This window comes from Pungitius pungitius, chromosome 6, assembly GCF_949316345.1.
Source record: "Pungitius pungitius chromosome 6, fPunPun2.1, whole genome shotgun sequence".
In the NCBI taxonomy this organism is placed as follows: domain Eukaryota; kingdom Metazoa; phylum Chordata; class Actinopteri; order Perciformes; family Gasterosteidae; genus Pungitius; species Pungitius pungitius.
Genome location: NC_084905.1, coordinates 15986817 through 16000952, shown reverse-complemented (window position 1 = coordinate 16000952; position 14136 = coordinate 15986817). Strand labels below are relative to the sequence as shown.

General features: G+C 44.1%; 1 protein-coding gene across 7 annotated transcripts in view; it reads right to left on the bottom strand.

Moving 5' to 3' along the window:
- Window positions 1-557: 557 nt before the first annotated feature.
- The window catches only part of megf11 (multiple EGF-like-domains 11), a 46728-nt gene continuing 33149 nt past the window's right edge, over window positions 558-14136 (bottom strand). For 2 of the 7 annotated variants that reach the window (XM_037452124.2, XM_037452126.2), the window contains 13 exons: window positions 13963-14065; window positions 11385-11531; window positions 9995-10129; window positions 7803-7928; window positions 7084-7212; window positions 6357-6485; window positions 6079-6207; window positions 5734-5967; window positions 5237-5397; window positions 5093-5156; window positions 3873-3908; window positions 2991-3197; window positions 558-2756 (listed from right to left, as the gene is read on the bottom strand). In XM_037452124.2, coding sequence (XP_037308021.1) covers window positions 2581-2756; window positions 2991-3197; window positions 3873-3908; window positions 5093-5156; window positions 5237-5397; window positions 5734-5967; window positions 6079-6207; window positions 6357-6485; window positions 7084-7212; window positions 7803-7928; window positions 9995-10129; window positions 11385-11531; window positions 13963-14065 — 1776 coding nt within the window. In that variant the 3' untranslated portion in view covers window positions 558-2580. Of the gene's footprint in view, window positions 2757-2990; window positions 3198-3872; window positions 3909-5092; window positions 5157-5236; window positions 5398-5733; window positions 5971-6078; window positions 6208-6356; window positions 6486-7083; window positions 7213-7802; window positions 7929-9994; window positions 10130-11384; window positions 11532-13962; window positions 14066-14136 lie in introns of all 7 variants that reach the window. The other 5 variants (XM_037452127.2, XM_037452128.2, XM_037452122.2 and 2 more) reach the window with 4 other exon arrangements.

Here is a 14136-nt window from a genome sequence, read left to right as displayed (position 1 = left end):
CCATAGCCATTTGCTTAAGTTAAATTATGCAAAAAAAACCTGTGGGAACCTTCATAATGTCAGAACTACGTTTCTCACCACTGCAACATTGGTAGCTTCACAATTGTAAAAAACAAAGTTCTATTTCTTTTGTTTGAAAAATATCCTTTCACTTATGGCATCCGCTTACTTGCAATGTAAGTAAAAGTCCGGCATTTAGACCTTTGTTGTGTGCTGACAGCAACATTTGGAGCACATCTGCTGGCTCTCAACATGACGACAGCTGAGTCAGCGGCTCGCAGCCAGCAGTGCAAACAACCAAAGGGCTGACAGAGCTGACATTATTCACATTACAGGGAACCGCAGCGTCGGTGCTACACTTCAGCAACACAGTCGACGGCCAGCAAGGCGTGATCAGTTGTAACCGCTGTAGGAGACCAGTACACTACGACGGACTTGAACTCGACAGAGGGGCACGCTCACGTGCACTAACGTGCACTAAAAGCACCTGCTGCCGGCCCAGCGATGTGTCAGTAACCAACTTTTGCACAAAGAGACTATTCTCTGCTCAGGAATAACTTACTCCACCCTAATGTTCCATTGCAAATAGATGTATTTTGATGTATTATATCATTAGATTAGAAGAAGAAGAAGACATTTGGGACAAATAACACAATCATTTTTAAATTACAAGTTATACAGAATTGTGAAACCTACAATTAATGAGTGATCACCTCTTTGAAAAGCTTATTTATCATGAGAGACCAAATGTCCATATTCATTAATCAAAATAAAAAAGAGGCTATGATTTTGGCACAAAGTAACAGATATCAGTATTATTTCTAATCTCTGAGGGTGGAATTTTTCAATTATCAGAATTTTCAATATTCATTTTGAATAATGTTTTGAGTTTCTTTCTGCAACAGCCGAAAAGAGATGTGTCCAGTGTAACACCTGACACAAGATGTAAATTGATGTTGTTTGTAACCTGAAGAACAGGTTTCTCATGACAGAATAGGCTTTATAATATTAAAATGATGTACCAAACCAACAAGCAGCATTGATAGGACAGCAACCGGAAAACAAACAGTCACGTAAAATATGATCCACTGTCAGCACACTGGTCAAAGATGTCATACTGTCCATCACTAATGAATCGTTGTCTGGGCATCGATTGTCAACATGTTATTGCTTCTAAAGAGAGTGAAATGGAATTCACATAGTGAATGAATAAATTCAGTTTAATTGATGAATCATTTAATTTGGCTGAACATAAAATATTTAAGAAATGAACTTTTTACATATTGTGTGGTTCCCTTTGTAAATACTTTGTGGGTCTAGACTTGGTCAGATAAAATCTTATTTTTAATTTACAATTTGACAGAGAGAGAATGCACATTTTAACTTCAAAAACACACACAAAATGACACTGATCATCTCACAAGAAGGTAAATTACATCAGTGGGTATCCATTATTTGATCATGCTCATCTTTTTTAAATTCTAGTGTCACATTGATGAAAAGTCCCCCTACTAATATAAATTCATAAATAAAGCCATTAGTTGTATGAATACAAAACATAAACGGTCAACGTAATCCCATTATAACACCCAATAAATAAAAAGTGTAAACTAAGTGCTGAAGAAAAACAACACAATATCTGATGCCCTCATGAGTGTGGAGAGAAAATCCAAACTTGAGAAGTATTGTATGTGTGTGTCTCTGAGTAACGGCATTAAGCTTAAACACTGTTGCCCTGAATGCATCTCTGGAAACATCAGGCCCTAATTACACTGCAACTTAAAAGAAGCTCTTGAGTTACACACACACACACACACACACACACACACACACACACACACACACACACACACACAATGTTATGCCTTAATTTTAAATGTGTGATGTGGATAACAGAGAATAAAAAGAGCATTACAATAATTTACAATTTATCCATGCTTTATCAGAGTTGGATCACTCTCAGCCGGGTTTTCATGTTTCACATTTAGAACATAGCGTTCTCTACCAATTGACTGAACCTTTCAGGGGAAATAATCATAATATTTCATGTGAGCTGTGTTGTGATCTGCAGCTGCTGCACAAGCTCAGACACTGACCAAATTCAGACACTCTGATGTCTGTATGTAGTAAATCCTCCCCTGCTTTGAAATGGTCAAGGTTGCTTCCTTTCTTCCTGCGGAGAAAATCACTTTGGTTTACGGGGCATTATAAACACTCGGGCTGCTCCACAACAGTAAACCTATATCACGGGTTTAAAAAGAGCGTGAGCACAGCTCTCTCCCTCTAAATAATCGGTCCGCTCAATCCATGTCTGCTGCCCTTAGCACTGTTTGGAACTATTATGTTCCCCTTCAGGAGGTCCATAAAGAACCCGGGCAGGCAGTTTGAATGATCAGTTCAATAAGAAAATAAAACGGTTGAATGGTCGCTGGTGTGTGACACTATACCCCCCCCCCCCCTTTTCCGTGCCACAGGCTGCCGGAGAGGGAGCCAAAGAGCTGGTTGGCCGTTGGTGTGATGTTGGCTGAACGTTGCCCGGATGCCGGCACGCCTTTCAGAGTCCGGCGGAGGGTTCTCCTTCTAGAGCAGGGAGCTGGGGCTCTCCGGGGGCGGCGGGGGGGTGTGCGTGGGGCTGTGACGCATTGGCAGTATGTCATAGTGGCCGGGGACGTGGCTGCCACGGGGGAGGTCGTAGGGACTCTGGGAGAAGCCGGTGGCCATTCCATTGGGTCCCTGCAGGACACTCACTGTCGGTTCTGTGAGAGTTTAGGACAGACGGAAGGAGACGCACGTAAGAAACACTGAGGCCGAAGAGCGGCGGGCACGGGGGCGAGGAACAGAGGAGAAAGAGAGGTGCATGCAATTCACATTTCCTCTTATCGAGGTTTACAAAGTCTGTACAGCATCACAGCAGGGGACATGACCGGAGAGAGGCTGTAAGCTGCAGGACCCTGCTGAGCTCCACACACCATGAGCAACAACACACTCACCAACATCATAGACATTCCTGCTCACAATGCCCAGGAGGGTGGCAGTGCCTCCAAAGGGCACCTCACGGTGGGAGGGGGACTTCATCTCCACATAGCTGCTCTCTGTGTGCTTGCAAGCCAACCCTGGTGGCTCTCTAATGGTGGCGTATGGATTCTCACTATTCAGGGAGCACGAGCTGTTGCCACACATGGAGCTCTTGATGTAATCTGCAGTAGCCGCGAGACAAGGACATATTCAGCATCAAAAACGATAAATGGATGGCCACTGACTTATTGCAGTGGTATTAATGTTGGACTGTGATATGACCACTAAAATGCAAACAGGCAGTCTACGGGCCCAGGGAACGGCAGTGACTATCGTCGCCATTCTCAAGAAGTTGTACATCTTTTGTCACCGACAAGTGACTAATGGTGGTGTATAGTAATCAGAGTACAAAGGGGAGAGAGTTGAAGGCTCGTCTCATCCATAACAGTCTCATCAGTCTGATAAGAGGCGTCATTAGAGACAGCAGCATCGCTCCTTTAGACCACTCTCCACACCCCTGGGTCACCCACATTCACCACAGACTGCACCATGTGGGAGACAAAATGACTTATTGGGCACTGAGCCATGGAGAGTAATAACCGTTGGAATAAAAACCAATGATCTTGTCCAAAGTGAAGAGAGTTTTCACATAAATCATGAAGAATATAAGGATGGCGGATTTGGGATCAGTGAGTCTCTGGGGGGGGGGGGAAAGGAATAGAAACCAAATTGGGAAATGGCTAAACGGTATGTTGAGCATTAAAGGATTTTGTAATATTGGTGCTGGTGAAGCTTAACAGGATTCCACACGCAGTCACAAACACACACATACACACTTACTAAAATGAATGACTTACCTGGTTTGGAGCATCTCTGTGGCTCCCCCTGAACATCTGAAGCAAATGTCAAAACATAACAGTCAAACACAATGTTTAAATTCATCCCCAAAATGTGAGAGGGTTGACATCATTAAAAATGTTTAAGGTAGACGTCTTTATTTGGAAGAATACGACGAGGAACGTGAATGTACGGAGGTACTGAACATTTCCCCCGGGCTTACAAGCTTACATAATCAACGGTGGTCATAATGGGATAGTTGCCAAACAACAACACATCATGAAGAGAGGACAAGCCTGTTAAGGCCACAGCAGTCCATTACTTAAGTGCAGCTGAGAGGAACATCAAAGACTTTTTTTTTATTTTAAAAGGAACCTGTCATTATGATTCATCTTCTGTCTGCTTTGACACAAAAGGAAAATGTTCACATTAAGATATCAGACTTTTGAGTCAGGCATTATAAAAAAACGATTTTTGCGGGGCGTCTAGCAGCAACGAGCCTGAAATTAGTACACAAGATTACCACAAGACGCAGTATTTATAATCTCTTTCAGTTTGCACCACCACAAACCACAATACTTCCATGATCTACATATGGATCATATGACCTCAGCAACACTTCCATTTAGCACGCTCTAGCATCCATGAATGCTGCATAAAAATGCAACAAAAGTAATAGTAACATAGATGGACAACTTAATGATTGTATTTCCTATTATATGATTACAACTGTGTTTTACTATGTTGCAATTCATTATCTGTTTATACACCAGTCCTTATGAGGAGTTATGGGTTTTATAGAATGTTATAAACCATTTATGAAATGTCACTGTTAAGGCTAAAATATGGGTTTTTGAACCAGAGCTAGTTTTTTGTCACACTTTAATTTTCTATCATTTACGACCCAGCAGTGTAGTATTTGACCCAGCAAAAGCCATCATTGAGAAACGTGCCTCTAGGGGAAGTGAAAGAGGACTAATGAGCCCACAGTGAACCCTATTCACCTCCTCTCCACGGCTTCTCTGCCCCACCCGCATATCTTATCACAATCAGAGCAAAGGTTATGTCTAACAAGAAACCCCTGGTTCATCTTCATTCACAGCAGGGCGCCTCTGTCCCCGCTGCTTCCTCTATGTGGTTTGTGATAACGACACGTGGGTCTGTGCCCTTGAAGTAAGGATCCTACAAATTCCAAGCATTCAGGCCGTAGTATTGTATTGAGTAAGAGAGGTAAACTCACCGAGGTCATTAAGGTTGCAGTAGGCTCTCCATTCTGAGCCATTTCGACTTTTCAGAGTGCTCGACTGAAAGAAAGAGCACAGTTTTGTGTTGCTTTTGTACTGAGATTAAATTGCAGGTTAACACATGTGGAGAGTCGACATACTTTGAGGGTCAGAGTGCCATCCAGGTTGCTGGAGATGGTTGAGACAACATTACACTGGGCCACGGTGTGGTAACTGGGGTTGGAGAAGCACGGGCCACTGCTGCCTTGGCTCGGATTGACCTCGGCAGCGTTGGTCCTCATCGCTACAGTACTGCCACAATCTGAGGGTGTCAACAACGAGGGAGAGGTTTGAAAACTAAATAGGTATTTGTGGGGTATGTGTGTTACATTATAATTGTAGTTTTTTAAAAATCAAGCTTAATCAGATGTACTAAGTGTCATTGGTGGACACATTCAGTTTTTATAATCAGGTTTGTAACACATTTGCATTATTGATGAAACCGCTTATTCTTTCATTGATTAATTGAGTAGATACAATGTCATTGTCAACGTTTTTTAATTAATTTGATTAATTGACCAATACTCGCAGCTCCACATTTGTCCATCTCAGCATGCGGCATCTGTCCATAGTGAGCAAATAGTAAATGGTGTCTTACCAGACAGGGAATAGTCTGTGTTGTTGATGTGCATTGCTTGTGTGTAGGACACACTGGGCTGGATCTCGTGGCCTTTGTCCCTCTGCCTCTGTCTGTACCACACAAACAGGCTGAGCATGGCCGTGATGATGAGGAGCAGAAAGATGATGCCCATCACGGCTCCTGCAGACTGCCGCTCCGAGCCTGTTGCCGGGCTAATCTTAGTGTACGGGTTCAGCTCCTCCATCATAAGAGCTGCTGTAGAGAAAACACGGAATGTGGGACGTAAAAAAAACTCGGTGTATGCACATCACTGATTGAGTGGCAACACAGTGGAGAGCCTCCATCATTTCGATCATCTCCCACCTTGGTCACAACGGATGCCTTTATATCCGGGGCTGCAGTAGCACGTTCCCGTCACGTAGTCACAGGTGGCATTGTTCAGGCACTCACACAGCTGCTGGCAACCATATCCAAATGCACCAGCAGAACACTCTGCATGGAAGAGAGGTGCATTACTACATCTATCAAAATTAAAGCACTTAGAGTGGGAGCCAAAGAGTACATAGAACACACACACAGACACACACAGGCACACACAAAACTAAAAGGTAATTATACTCAATGTGTTGGGCCAACTCAACTCTGCTCACAGCTCGTCCCAATGAAGCCTGTTCGGCAGGCGCACTGGCCAGTAATGTGGTCACAGTCCGCGCCGTTTTGGCATCGACAGACTTCCGAGCAGTCCCTGCCGTAGAACCCCGAAGGACAGCCTGGGACAGAGAAGTATAAAATGTTGGGGTGGGGGGAAAACAAAGGGAGAGGGAGACAATGTAAAGAGTCAAGGTCATGTTACAGGAAGACACGGAAATCAATACTATGCAATGCGCCTGCAGCCTACTCAATAAAGGACAATGTGAATGAAATCAACCATTTCCTGCTTCAGCAGAATGTCTGGTTAACGTAACATCAAGCTGGAAATATAGAACGAGACAAATGGAAATAGTAAAAATTCTGGGCGAAAAAGAAAAAAAAAAAGACATTTCCATGCACAAGAGATGGAGCGTGACGCCACAATAAACAGACCTTGGGGTGATGAATAATGTAATTTGAATCAGTTGACTGATGTAGATGATATGCACTAGCCATTGGTGTATGACTTGAATGTATAATTAGCAAATTAATGAAGTGACCATTAGTGTTATTTTGATGCTGTGGCCCGCCCCTCTCCTTAAAAATAATGCAAATAAAAATGACTTAGTTCCCCAGTTTGTCTCTAAAGAAATGATTCTCGCTTGTCATCTACTGCAGTTCTGCTCGACTGCCAGTAGATGCCACTGTGTGTCTGTCGGCCGGGCGGGAGAGACTCACGCTGTGTGCAGTAGAGTCCGGTCCAGCCGGGGCTGCACCTGCACTCTCCATCATAGGCGCTGCACTGGGCTCCGTTGTGACAGTTACACGAGTTGAGACAATCGGGGCCCCAGTGCCCAGAGGAACAGGCTGCAGACGCCAGAGAGACAGTCAAGCTCACAGTCACGCACCCTTGCCCACACAAGCTCTGAATCTTCTGAGGAAATGCCTAAATATTTGTGCGCGCGCACACTGTTGCCACTAGCCCAGTTGTTAAGTTAAAGACTATGTCGTCTCCCACGGGAGACGTTTTTCTTGGAAGTTGGTAAACAGCTGCAGAGTCCAGACAAGGAGACGACGAGAAGATGTTAAATAACTAAAAGTCAAGCACCAGCAATGTCACATTCATCTGATAGTACCTTTCCTTTGTTGCTTTAAGTGGTTATTGCAATAAAAATCCCCCACATTCATTGTCCATGACATTATGGCTCCGCTAATGATCTTTGGCCCACAGCACTAATCAACGAGCGTAATGTATCGTAACAATGACTTAAACAAGCTATCAGTTTTAAGTAAGCTGGGGATTAGGCTGGTAGTAGGAACATATAGGTTGATGAAAATGATTAATGTGTATAAAGGCATATGTGAGGGAGACATTAGGAGGGGAGTCACACAATAACAGGGGGGGGGATCTGAGACGGAGGGGCAGACAAACAGCGGATGGAGCACATAAGTCATACCGTGAGAGCAATCCTCCCCAATCCATCCAGGGAAGCATTGGCAGGAGCCATCGATGGGGTTGCAGGTGCCGTTGGTGCAGAGGCAGATCTCAGCGCAGTGCCTCCCGTACCTGCCACCTGGACAGACTGAAAAACACAAACACAAAAAAACACTTTAAAAAACCCCACCTCATCTGCATATTATGCATTACATCCATGGATTAGTAAAGTCAGTTGTTATTATGACATCAAACTCATTCTGTCAAAAGGTTGTGTAAACATATTCCTCTAATGGATAATGGTGTTTTATTTGAGTGGACATGAAGTGAGGTGGACTGCTCAAACAAAAGGAGGAGTCAGTCACGGCCTCCAGTGGCACAACTGCCCCATTTACACTCACCAGAGTGGGATGAGTGATGTGCCACAGAATTAAAATAGACCATGTACACAGACCACTGTATACATTTTTAATGAAATTAATATTTCAATGCTCCCTGGCGCTCTTCAATAAAAGATCTAATTTCCAATGAAGCCTCCATTGTGTTTTCTTGTTGGCCCGTGAGACAAATTGTACCAAGGTGTCTCAAAACATCAGGACCAGACAGCTTGCAGCTCCAGCGGATACATCAAAGGTCTCAAATAAAGAGAATAGTCCAGCGTTACACATAAGGTGGCTGGCTGTGAAAAGAAATGGGTCTAACTCATTTTAATGTGGGGTGATTTTAATGATTACATTTCAACTGTCTTTCGCCCTCTTCTTCAGAGCTCTTTCAAGCTCCTTCAAGCAGGTTGTCATTAGGCCACGAGGACGTTTCCCCCCCATACTGCTGCTTCTGGGATTCAATCCTCGACACGCTGGGAGAGCTTCATTAGTCTGGGACTTTGTCCGCTGGACAGAGGATGAGTGAGGACGCAAACAGGGTGTGCGTGTTGTTGGCCACCTCCGTCCCTCGTGGCTTTGCGCCTCCTCACCAGTAATTACAGTCCAGACAAATTAGGGCTGGTTCTTTTTTTCTTTTTCTCTTCCTTTCAGATAACCTATTAAACTTTTATTTGTAAGACATTGCTCAAAGCCATGACAGAGAATTCCAAAGTTACCCATTGCCTTTCTGTAATCTATGAGGGGAAAAAAATGGTCTTTTCTTTCAAATCTACACTACCTTTATATATGGGTGTCATTTCTCAACACGAGATGGAGAACAGACAATGATGCATCGACACAACAAATACCTTTGATCACATAAAGCAACACACGAGTCAATATTAGAAAAAAGGTTAACATATTTGCTTTTGAATAGATGATATTTCACAATAATAATTCAACATTTGGAAAAAATGACATGCCTTAATCTTTTTTATCAATGTTACTATAAAATGTATGTGGCTTTAATGCATAAGGCTGATGGTTACATCATCACAAAAACGAAACTAACACATTTATGACGTTGTGTACACTCTGTGAACAATAAATGTATGTAATATGTACTAAAAGTATTCATGATTCATGATGATTAAATTGCAAAATCTTTGTCAAACACATCTGTGGCTAAAATAATGAACTGAAGATGAAGATGTTTTCCGTCCACGAGATCGTCTGTGATTAAAACAACATTGCTGAGGCAAAGAAGACATCTCTTCCGCACATGTTGTTTCATTGGCTGTTTGTGTCCAACAAAATTTACATGCAGCTCCCTTTGCAGAAGGAGACAAAAGGACAGCAGCGTTTACCTCCCATGTTCCTTGTCTCAAATAATATAATTCCTTGTCAGCGACATTCAGGTCCCTGTTTCTGTTTACTCTGTTGTGCACTGGAGATAACCATTATTCAAGGTTTCAATGTTAAGAGGCCATTGGGAGGGACAACAGGTCGTCCAGCTGATCTTGTTAGAGCCACTGAGCCCAGCTAGGGCCCAAGGAAAGTGTCCTCAAAGAATGCAATGGTAGGAGGACTTTTTTGGATATAAACTATTGTAGACACAATAACCTCTACTGTTTCATTTTTACCATTATACATTTTTGTCTAACTTTTTGTTAAAATTGATGTTATCCCCGGACCCTTTTTAATATACTGTCTAGTCCAAATGCCAGACATTTTCATAAATAAGAACTCACCCTTTACAACAAGGAGCAACGACGTAAACCTTAACCGTGAATGAATTTAACCGTAAGTGAAACAGCAGGAAAAGGTCAAAGGCACAGAGAGGGCTACTCGCCTTGGTTGCACAGAGAACCAGAGAAGCCGGACAGGCACTCACAGTGGCCCGTGACGTGATGGCACGGCCCGGTGCTGTGCACACACTGCGGACACGACTGGCTGCAGCGATGCCCGTAGAAGCCCGGGGAGCAGACTGCAGCCGCCGGAGCGTGGCCGAGAGGCAGAGAGGGAATCGACAACATTAGAAGGAGGAAGGGGTACGTAATATGGAAAAGGGCATGACAAGAGTGATCAAGACCGGAAAGAATGAAAGCAGAAAAAGACAGCCAACTGTGGGGGACAAAGGAGAAAAAGTCAGTCTTTAGTTTGATCCCTCCCGTGTCATCTGCTTCCACAGAGTGAATGGTAAAGTAGTTGAGTTTTGATCATGTATAAGACACACAACTGTGTGTTAATGCAGATTTTATTGCAAGATTGTGGGCCATAATGATATTTTCAAATGGGATGAAGGTATAAAGGTAATTAACATTTCACTCAAAGAGCATTTACTGAGCAATAAGACACCGCAATTTAACAAAAGAACAAACATATTTTCATTTAAATTAGGTGAAAACCCTAAAAATCAGGTTGCGTTTCTATTCCATTCTTTCTACAATAAGAAACCTTATAGATTTAACAGACTGAGCCTCGACTTGCCGTTTCACGACCGTGCAATGTTAATTTTACCGCAGGGGTTTAGATTTGATTTAAAGCATCTGGTGTGCTGCACCTCTATCATCTGGGGGAACATGAAATCCTCCAATTTAGGTCCCAACAGGAAAAACAGCACTGCCATTATGAGGTTTTCACCTGATGAGAACATTATCTGTGTAAACAATGAATTTGAGGAGTAATAACTTCATCTGCGTGTCACACACACACAAACACACACACACACACACACAGAGGTAGGGAGAGAGAGAGAGAGATTGTTTTACGTTCCACTCAAATTGATGTTTACAGGTTTGTGACTGTGAATATCACTCCCAATCAGTGAGCTCATCACTTGAGAGCGGCCCCAGACAGACCCCATTCAGAAACCAGAGCTCTCACTCCCAGCGAGCACGCCCTCTGATGAGCCTCGGACGAGGAATGTGAGTCTCCCACTGTGCGTTGGTTGTTGAGGACACGACAGCAGGGCGAGGACTCTGTGTGCGCGTGTGGCTGTATATGGGTAGACACCGTGATTAAGTGATGGCAGTGCTGAAGCGTTTACATTCAAGTAGCTATGACCGACAACTGAGTGCTCCTCCTCAGCAGGATCACCCTTCAAGAATCCTGCAGAGATCAAAGCAAGGTCAGTGCGGGGATGGAGTTTTGTCACGGCGGCGTCCCGAAGCGTGGCGCCGAGAGAGGGGTTACTTGAAAAATAAAAAATAAAAAATAAAAAAAAGGAAGAAATGTCTCACTTCTTTTGCAGGACGTCCCCCTGTAGCCAGGTGCGCACACACATGTACCGTCTTCTGGAGAGCAGGATCCTCCATTCTGACAGGAACAGCTGACTGAACAGTTGGGTCCCCAGAAGCCTTGTGGGCACACGTTATCACAGTGGATTCCTGCGGGAACATCACACGAATATTCAGCGAATGCACACTAATAAGGCTAAGAGACTGGTGCACTGAAATGCTCCAAAGAGCCTTCTGCCTGTAAAAAGACATCATCAAAGAACGGCATTCACAATGCCGGATCACAGTGGATCTGCGGAGGGCTTTTCACGCAGCATGGATGAATGAAGAACCTGTTTGGAGTTTTATTTCTATTTTAGTTCAGCTCATCCTTTCAGACTCTGTTTCTCTTTTCCAAATGTATTTTATTTTTGATCTGACGGGGGGCTGCCTGCCAGTGCACTGTGTTAATTATTAGGGTTGGGTCTCCAGAGAGGCCCAGCCTGTCTCCCATTCTCTTTCAGCAGCACCGAGGTAGTCTATGGAGCTGAAGGGATACAAGAGTGAGTTTCACAGTGTGTTTTTAGCACATCACAAATTAACAAACCCAAACGTTGCATCCATACAGTGTTCTCCGTGTGTACATAAATGCATCAGGGGGAATGTTTGCTCTCGGTCTTAACAATGCACATATGCACAATATTCAGAAACAAAAACATATCCCTACAAATACTCATATATAGGCACATATGCATACTACAAGAGTGAGACATTCACGCAAACTCTGCAACCTTTCAAGCAGCAGCCCTTAGTTTGAAACCTCATTTGAAATTTTCTTTGACTGAGAATATCTGAGAATGGCGTGGCCATTAAAGCAGCATTAGTGCAGCACCTTTGAATTAAACCTGGGCTAAACTCTGGGGACTCGTGTTGTACAGTAACCAGGACGCCTCAGGGCCTAAACGGATGAGTAAAGCAGAGGAAATGTTAGCGCTGATGAGGACGGGCCATGGGAACCGTGATTTAGTCTGAGGACCGGCCACGGACATCAAAAGGAGGGCAAAGCTTGTGCAAGTGTGTTTGAGGTTCTGCTGGGCCGGGCAGAAAAAAAACTGACCGCATTCATTTTCTGACAGTAACGGCAGACAGAGCAACACACTTTTCAGTCTAATGGTGACAAACAGAGGGGGCTTTGGATGCCTAGCAAGGGAGAAGAAGAAAGACTGTGAGAAGCCAGAACTGAAGTGTCTTCAAAGGAGGCTTTTCGCAGAGAAGTGCCAGAGGTCCCACTATCCAATTTGTAGAGAGTGAGCAGAGAAAAGCAAACCTCTCTCTCCCTCTTTAAGTCTCTCTCTCAGTGCATGTAAACACACACACACACACACTGCCTGCTTTAGGACTTAGAATCTATTCACAAATAAAAGGTGAAGTCCTATTAAACACAGGCAAGCATGAAGCCTGTGCATCAATCGTTCATCACAGCTCTCTTACATCCCTGTACAGGCTGATGTCAGGCTTACGACAGTTCAGCAACAACTATGTGGGTCACAGACAACTTACTGGACACACTCTTAGACTCAAGCTCAATAAAACAAACACCAAGTCGACAGCAAAGTAGCTCCGGCCTTTCTGTAAATAACCATTTTTTGGGGGTCCGGACTCAGTCCTGTGACAAAACCGACATCTTCCTCTCTCTAGGTGTTCGTTCCTTCACAGAGCCCCTTGTCAAGCCTCTGCGATTCCAGTGTGTATGTATGTGCGTTTGTGCGGCCCGATGGGCTGCACGTTGCCCCCAGCCCTGCACCCCAGTGACTCAATTAAGGCCCGACAGATGGTCCCAACTTGTCCAGGATTCAGAGCATGAGAGCCCTCTTTTGCCAGCTCCGTTCTTGCAGATAATAAAACCCACATTGTTTCCCAGAATAAATGCCCTACGCTCAGGAGGCTGAATGGAGAGGGATGCTGGGAGCTCCCAGGCTTGACCTTTCCTGCTCAATCCATTCCCTCCCTGGCCGCACCTCTCCACCCAGGCTCAGAGACCAGGTCCTCAGCCAGCCCCCTGTATTTGACATTCAGATGCGAGGCTCCATTTTAAAGCATAATGATCCTCACCCTTTCTGTGACATTCATGCCTCTACCTCTTTCCTTGTCAACAAGCGTTTGAAATGACGAGAAATAAAACAGAGAGCCATAGTACCGTTGGTTCAGTCAAGTCAGTGTGGAACTTTGAATAATTGACAGAGTCAAAATAAAAATATCAGAGGCCACGTTTAAAAGGCATGAGAGTATTCTGGGCCAATGATTTGATTTGCTCTACAAATATTTACCCGGTTGTGCATCACCAGTAAGGGGTTCAACATAAACATGATTGCATACCTGCATGCAGTGCTCAGCGGTGCTCAACAAAAATGAACAACTACAAATTAACAAAACAGTGCTGTGTAAACATAGTGTAAAACACAGATCATAAGGGGATGCATATTTTCTGTTTTGGTAAATATGTCTGCCTAGCATCTCAGGTCTTGAAGTCGATGAGGATAATACATAAATACAGATCTCAGAGGTTATGTTTGTCGCTCTGACTAGTAACAGCATCACTGACCTGTCCAGCCGGGGTAGCAGCGACAGTAGCCGCCCACTGGATCACAACCATCAGCATGGCTGCAGTCACAGCGCTCGCGACACTCCAGCCCATAAGTGCCGTCCTGGCAACGACACACACACTTCCCGTTATTGTCCTCACAACTCCACACAGGTCACGATGAGACCGGTGAGA